The sequence below is a fragment of the Mesitornis unicolor genome, unplaced genomic scaffold, assembly GCF_000695765.1.
Source record: "Mesitornis unicolor isolate BGI_N332 unplaced genomic scaffold, ASM69576v1 scaffold37106, whole genome shotgun sequence".
Lineage (NCBI taxonomy): Eukaryota > Metazoa > Chordata > Aves > Mesitornithiformes > Mesitornithidae > Mesitornis > Mesitornis unicolor.
Window position 1 is genome coordinate 1 of NW_010189541.1, and position 7,398 is coordinate 7,398.

General features: G+C 39.9%; 1 protein-coding gene across 1 annotated transcript in view; it reads left to right on the forward strand.

Annotated features, from left to right (window-relative positions):
- Window positions 1–116: 116 nt before the first annotated feature.
- The window catches only part of SCG3 (secretogranin III), a gene marked incomplete at its 3' end in the record, with an annotated part of 18,587 nt that continues 11,305 nt past the window's right edge, over window positions 117–7,398 (forward strand). Inside the window, exons 1-8 of the mRNA XM_010186120.1 lie at window positions 117–214; window positions 912–964; window positions 1,517–1,562; window positions 1,657–1,872; window positions 2,926–3,068; window positions 4,228–4,389; window positions 4,695–4,872; window positions 6,778–6,894. Of these exons, the coding sequence (XP_010184422.1) occupies window positions 130–214; window positions 912–964; window positions 1,517–1,562; window positions 1,657–1,872; window positions 2,926–3,068; window positions 4,228–4,389; window positions 4,695–4,872; window positions 6,778–6,894 (1,000 nt within the window). The remainder of the gene's footprint in view (window positions 215–911; window positions 965–1,516; window positions 1,563–1,656; window positions 1,873–2,925; window positions 3,069–4,227; window positions 4,390–4,694; window positions 4,873–6,777; window positions 6,895–7,398) is intronic.

A 7,398-nucleotide genomic window follows, 5' to 3' on the forward strand; every position in this document is an offset into this window, starting at 1 on the left:
GGCGTTGAGCGCCCGCCGGCGCCGGGGTCGCGCAAAAAGCGGCGCAGGGCAGCGCGGGCGGGAACCCCCGCGGCTGCGGCCCCGTCCTTGGACCAGGCTCGCCCTCCGAGGGGGCTGGGCAGCGGCAGGATGTTTCTCAAGCTGGCGGTCGTGGTGCAGGTGCTGTCGCTGCTGGCATGCCGGGTGCACGGCTTCCCAAAACCTGCGGGCAAAGGTAGGCGCCTTCGTTAGGGCGTTTTGCTCCGTTTTCTCCGAGATGGGGAAAGTTTTGTAGGGTATAGATACAGGAAAGTAAAAACTTTCCTTCCACTTGGCTAAAAGCAATTGGATCCTAAAGAAACAGTGTTCCTGATGCAAGACGCTGGGTCGCTGAAGTTTCAATCTAATATTAAAGTGAAGAGATCAGTGCTGGTAGAGGGAGAAGCTCTGAATTTTTTCAGTCTTTTCCAAGCAATTTTTTCGTCCATTCTGCAGCAGTTTCTGCACAAGTCTCTCTCTCACTCCCAGTCTCCCCTGGTATTCTGGATGTCAGAGATTTTTAATCTCTTGGTTGTGCCAATCCGATTATTGCTATTTCAGTCAATCTCTTACAGCATTTTTTCACCAATTTGTTTTTGAGTTTTCTCATCAGAAAGGGTTTGCTGAGTCTGTATTTCTAGTACAGCTTTTGCAGAACCTCTCCCTCTCTCCCTCTGCCCAGATAATCATGCTTTGTTTAAGTGTTTGACTTTTTTATTGTATTGTCATTCTTCTAGGAGCACTGAATATTTTACAAGAACTAGCAATTGGCATCGTCTTTAAGACACCATGTTTTATGGAAGAAAACTATAAATTAAGAAAGAATGTGCTGTCTCTTTGTAGTCACATGCATCACATAACTGAGTATATATGTGTGTGTTTGTTTATTCTAGATAAAGCTACACACAACAGACAATTAAGTGTAGAAAGACCTTTGGAGGAACAGGTAAGTGAAATAAAAAAATATTTACAATATTTTTTGGTTCGGCTTTCTCACAATATTTGGAGCCTTCAGGTGCCAGATCTATGAATTTCCTGATGCCTTAATAAATGAGTTAGATTTGTCAGTAAATTAAATATTAATAAGGTGGGTACAAAATAGAGTTTCAATCATTTTAAGAACTAGCATTCCAAAAGCAGGCTGTTAGCTCCAACAGCTTGCAGGTCTGTATCCCCTTTGTATTGACATCCTGCGGGTGCTTGGATTGAAGAAGGAAAATGTAACTGGCATTTATCTTAAAGTGGAAAGTCTGTTGCAGCTTCCCCTAATGTCTCATTCTGATCAGAGGATGCGGTGGTACTGACAAAAAGTGCCAAGTGCTCAATCACATTCTACTTATCAAGGCAAATTTCTTACTAGAAGTGAATATCAGGCATTAATTATATGAATATTCTGCTGATATTGATAAATTAAACATATACCACATTTTAGTGTATTTATTCCTTCTGCCTGTTTGTTGTTTTGTTTGTTTGATTGTTGTTTTCTTATATATATCAGATTGCTGAAGCTGAGGCAGACAAGAATAGGAAAATAGTTCCCACAGGTAAAACATTTTCCCTGGGTTTGTAGCAATATTCATAATGGTATTCGAAGAGGTATAAGATTTTATGTCTTGTGTGCATTGATATATTTTCCAGAAAATAAGCCAGAGTTCAGGAATTATTCCTTCGCTGATGACCTGAACCTGCTCAAATCAGTAGCAGAAAGAGAGAGGAATGAAAAGGAGAGGGAGTCAATTAGAAGCTCTTTGTATGAACAGCAGCGAGCCATTGATGATGCAGACTCAACCAAGAACCGCAGGCTTGTGGATGACTATGACTCCACTAAAAGTGGACTGGATTACAAATTCCAAGGTATTCTATCATCCTCATCCAGTGACTTGTAGGTTAGACTTCTCTTGCAAATTGATTGCAATCTTCACTGTTGTACTCACCGCTAAACGTGAGCTCTATTTGTTATTAGAGTACAATTTCAGTTACTTCCAGCTGTAGAAGTTTGTTGTATTACAACTAGGTTTTGAAGCGCAATACAAAAAAAATTGCTGTTGATTTTCATAGTCTTCTTCCATGAAGGAAAGCCCAACTGTGTAATTTGCATTACATTTTTTAGCAACTTAGATGTGATGGAAGGAAAATGGGACATATTTCTAAATTAAAATATATTTATTATGGTTTGAAAGGAAGAAGCACTTTTACGTACAGCTAAATCACATCTATTTCTTGCCAGTGTTATGTGCAATCTTAGATAATTCTCCTTGTCAAAAAGCTAAAAGAAGTTGCCAAAGAATGCTTGCCTTTACTACAGGAGCAGTTAATTGACTTGTAGTTAAGTGAGTCCGGTGAGAGTTGTGAGCAGCATTTAGCTCAGGATATTTTTAATTATATCAAGGTATGCTGATCACAGACCAAAGCTTACTCATCATATTCACTTTCCTATTGGTCATGGTGATATTATTTGCTGTAAGTAATGATTGCATAATGAAAGCTTCATTTGCTGAAATCCAAAGAAGAAGATAGCATGCTGTTTGTCATGACCTGTTTTGATCCAAGTGGCCATACAATGAAGTAGATACCAGGGAGATGTATATAAGTACCTACATGAGCAGTGTTCTCTCTTTCTTCCATTTTTTTCTACAAACAGAGGAGTATGCTCCTCACATCCATCTCTGCTCTTTCAAAAGAGCCAGTCAGAAAGACATTTTTCAGATGTTGAAAATGGACACAAAGAATTTTTCATTGGGACTGATGTAATGGGTTCCAAAATGTGTGCCAAAGTATATTCCTAACGTGTCTAAAATGCGCGGCTTTGTTCTGACAAGAAAAAGATGTGGGCAGATATTTTTCACAAGATCTCTAATCCGAATGAGTTAGGACAGTCAGCACACAGTTAAACTGTAATCCTTTCAGATGATCCAGATGGCCTCCATCAATTGGATGGCACTCCTTTGACTGCTGAAGACATTGTTCAGAAAATTGCTGCAAGAATTTATGAGGAAAATGATAGAGGAGTGTTTGACAAGATCGTTTCGAAACTTCTAAATCTGGGGCTAGTAAGTAACTTGTTAATACTTCATTTATCTGTCTTGTAGGATGTTTTAATGCTCTTTTAAAAAGCAATTTGAATGAACATTGTGTCCAACTCATAATGGGACTTGAGTGAAAACAGATGGGATTCAGTCTCTGGGCAAGCTTCGTGGCTCATTTGGGCACGTTGGTTTAGTTCTGCAATAAGGTTGTTGTTCCTGTGTTCCTTTGCAACAAAATAGGGCGAACTGCAGAACATTTCTGTCGCTGAGAAAACTGAGATTCACTGACTGTACTCCTCCCATGTCTGCCCTCATTTTTCCTTTAATTTCATTTTCCTTTCAGTGGTTCTCATTGAGTTCTTTTGTATTATCAGTTTCTTTCGCGTGTTTATGGGAAAAGGTCTGGGCTCATTCCTATCTGCCTACTAATTATTGTCATGAGCAAACATATCATGCTGCTGGTTAGTTGAGCATGTATTTCTCATTGTTACTGATTTCTAGCAAGGCTGTGTCTGTCTCTGATGCCTGGATGTCTCAATGGCTTTAGCCATATGGGATCCTTATATTTTAAAATAATAACCCTATCTTTTCTGCACTAGATTTTGCAATTAGCTGTTGCATGCTGAATCCCACTGATTGCAAAGGGAGCTGTGGAACAGCTGCATGGTACAGTTCTCGTTCAAGTGAAAGCTGTTACAAAGCAAATATAAAAAATGTTGGTGATGCTGTAGAAAGTTATTTGCTTTTTTCCTTTCTGTATTACTCTATTCAACTGTACATAGGTATATTGCAGAAAGTAGGTATTTATTTACATACACACCTATATACACATATAGGTATACCACACTTGCAGCTCCATCTTTCAAGCTGGACTCCATTGTGTTAAGCCCTATATGGACTTGTTTTCCTGCTGGAAGCTCTACATGTGGCTGGGTGGTTTTTATGCATACACACATTTGATGTGTGTTTGTGTGTGTGTATATAGACATTTATCTAATGTAGACATGTATATATGGTTGTATGTATACATGTATACACACACACACACGTCAGTGAAGGTATTACACCTAATTTGGCTGTTCTCAGCTTTGGAGAAAAGTATTTACAAAGCTAAGTTTTCATATTGATGTTTAATCTAGGAAAATCAGAATACTCTAAGTTCTCTGCACAAATATTTTAACAGATCACAGAGAGTCAGGCCTATACCCTGGAAGATGAAGTGGCAGAGGTTTTACAACAGCTAATTGCAAACGAAGCAAAGGATCGCGAGAAGGAGTCTGAAGATTTTGATTACCCTCCAAGCAGAGCAGACAGTGACATGAAAGAAAAGCAAGAGGAAAGAATGGTAATTTCTTACCTAATCATTTTTACTCACTTGCCAGATGAAACAAGCAGACCAATAGGGAATAATTAGTTCTATCTGGAACTAAAGGTTCTTAAAGAAATCCCGTCAGATAGAAAAATGAATTGTGAGTTCCTTTGAGGCATAAGCCAGATCCCAAATTGAAATAACTTTGAAAAAATAGTGTAGTCTTCACCTTGTAATAGGGAAAATGTTGGCATGAGATCATGGTGCTATTTATTGCTCTGTTAACTCTATCACCAGAAGCAATGTGCTTATAGATTTTTATTTTCATGTCTTTTATGGAGACACCAAGCAAAGCTGATCAGAATAGTTTCATTAATGGAGAAATTGATGATACACTGGATAACACATGGTCGTCATCTAATATCTTGGAAAGAAGAAATGACCTGCCCTCTGAAGATAATTTTGAAGACCTCCAATATTTTCCAAACTTTTATGCACTATTGAAAAGTCTTAACTCAGGTGAGCTCACCATGTGTTTACAGGAACATTTAGGAGGAAAATATAACATTATCATTCTCTCTGTTTTCTCCTACTCCCTTCCCCTCCCCACAGCTTCCCTAGTTGCAAGAGACCATGTGCTTTAAAAATATTCTCTAAGATGTACAGCAGAAACTAATCTGATTAGTGAGTATGGCAAAACATGGGGTGGAACAGCACTCAGAACTGCACACTATGCGACCTAGGTAGCCCTTCCTGTCTTGTGCTCTATGACTCAGGAGTCCCAAATTCTTTTCTTTCCCATAAGGGCAAGATGTACAACTGGCAAATTGTTTTCTCCAGAGATCTTTCTGGTAACATTTGTGTCTTCTAAGCCAACAGAGATACGAGTAAGGCACAGTAGAATCCTGACAGTGGTGGTACCAGTAAATGAGTCTGAGGCTCCCAACCTTTTCACAAACCACAGGTTTGCTGTTTATTGCAGTGAAAGCTCTGCACGTCTCTTCCTATTCCGGTGCTAGACATCACTGCCTTCCAGTTATTGCAGGCAAGACTGTGGCATCTCGCCACAGCCCCTTTGTCAGCATGCTCTACCACACACCCACTCTCACTCTCTGCAGCCAGCATATCTTCTTCTTTCCCCAGCACCGTCAGCAACAATTTATTCTGTATATTCCTTGTCCTGCAGGAGCCTTAACCTTGCTTCAAACTGTTCCCATAAATACCTGAGTGGAGAGCTAGGATGAAAAACCCCACGGCATATTTTTATCCAGCCCAATCTACAAACCTCATATTCTTCTACCTGTTCTTTTCATTTTCCCATGGTAGCTTTTCATGCTAGTTCTTCTTTTTCTACTCAGAAAGCAGAAAGGCACGTATGGTTTAACAGGTTATCAAGCAAATAGAACCAGGTCCCACTGGCTGCACATCTCTGCCTTTTCTCCTGCTTTATGCTATTCACCTGCCAGCTTGTGTTAAGCTGAAGGAGAGGGGATTCAATTGCATCCTACAGATGTGTGTTAAGTTGCAGGCAGCAATAAACCCGTCCAGCTCTCCCAAGGGCCTGGATCTCTGCCAAGGCTGGGGCTGTGTTTCTGACTGTCCCTGTCTGACAGTGCCCCTGGCTCTGTTGGGTCCTTCAGTGACAACCTGGGCTGTGGGAAAAGCTTGTGTCACTGTGTGGTGGGGGTTTCATGCTGCTAATGCTGAAATAGCGGTAATGCTGTTCAGCAGATGAAGTCATTAGGAAAAGAAAGCTAAAAAGCAACAATCATGGAGATAGTCAGAGTTACCTGGGGGCACGAAAGATGGGTTTTTATAATGAAAAATCACTGTTCATTTCCTATTCTGGAGTAATGATTCTCGCAACCATGTAATATTATGTTTTCCTAGTACCTGAGTCATGGCCTTGTACATCGTAACAGGCTCATTTGAGACACTTTATATTTTTGTCATTGAACACATGGATCTTGTAGGAGAAAGGATCTCTGAGCTATCTTCTTCATACAAATCCAGACTGATACACTAAGTCGTTCACAGGCAAATATAAGAAAAAAGACAGATAGAAAACTGCTATATCTGCCCTCTGACTGGCAATTTGAACTCTGTCAGCTCACTTCATCTCAGTGTGTTTAGTGTTCTTATGTGTAAAATTAACACCATTTACCTTCCATAACACAGATCCTAAAAAAATAGCTACAAAGAAGAACCAAACCCTGAAGTTTTAAAGTACATTCAGGGGTACTTTGCAGAAGCAGTTCAAAGGAAAGAACACGTATGAGAGTTCTCTTTGCTAATCCAGCACAGCGTTTTGGTTTTAGTGACTAGGTCATTCTTTATGCGTGATGTTTGTGCAGAGTTTGCAGAACTGAGTTTTTCTGGGTTACCTGAAGTCGTTGACTGGTTTTGCTTTATCCCCTCACACAGATACAGAGGCGAAAGAGAAAGAGACCTTGATAACTATCATGAAAACCCTGATAGATTTTGTGAAGATGATGGTTAAATATGGAACAATCACACCAGAAGAAGGAGTTTCTTATCTGGGTGAGACTACATGCTTTATGCAACAGTGTTATTGATGCTAAGTTCTTACTCTATGGACAGTGATCATTATATTGTCATCTTCTTTGCTCTTATGAGTCCTGTTTCAGACTTGTTCATTCAAAACATTAGCGCTGTACTTCTAAGTGATGGATCATTCACTATGACAGTGTAGAATTCCGTACTGCTTTAACGTTTCCATTTAATGACTGAAAGGTTATTTAGCAGATATGTATTTAGAGGATTATTCCACTTTCACACCTGTGAAGCGCACTTAATTTCAGTGGCTTTGTGTCAGGGGAAGATTGGTGGTTTTCTCAGTTGTATTGAGGTGGATCAAGCACCGAAAAAAAAGAGTCCAAAAAGAATCCAGCACATTAACACCTTTAATCTGTCATCTGTAAGTAGCTAGAGCAGACGAGACCTAATGCTATGGCCTTCTACCAAGTCAAAATCCATCTATGGGAAGTGTTACATCTTGGCACAGGAGCTGTTTTTGAAGCACTC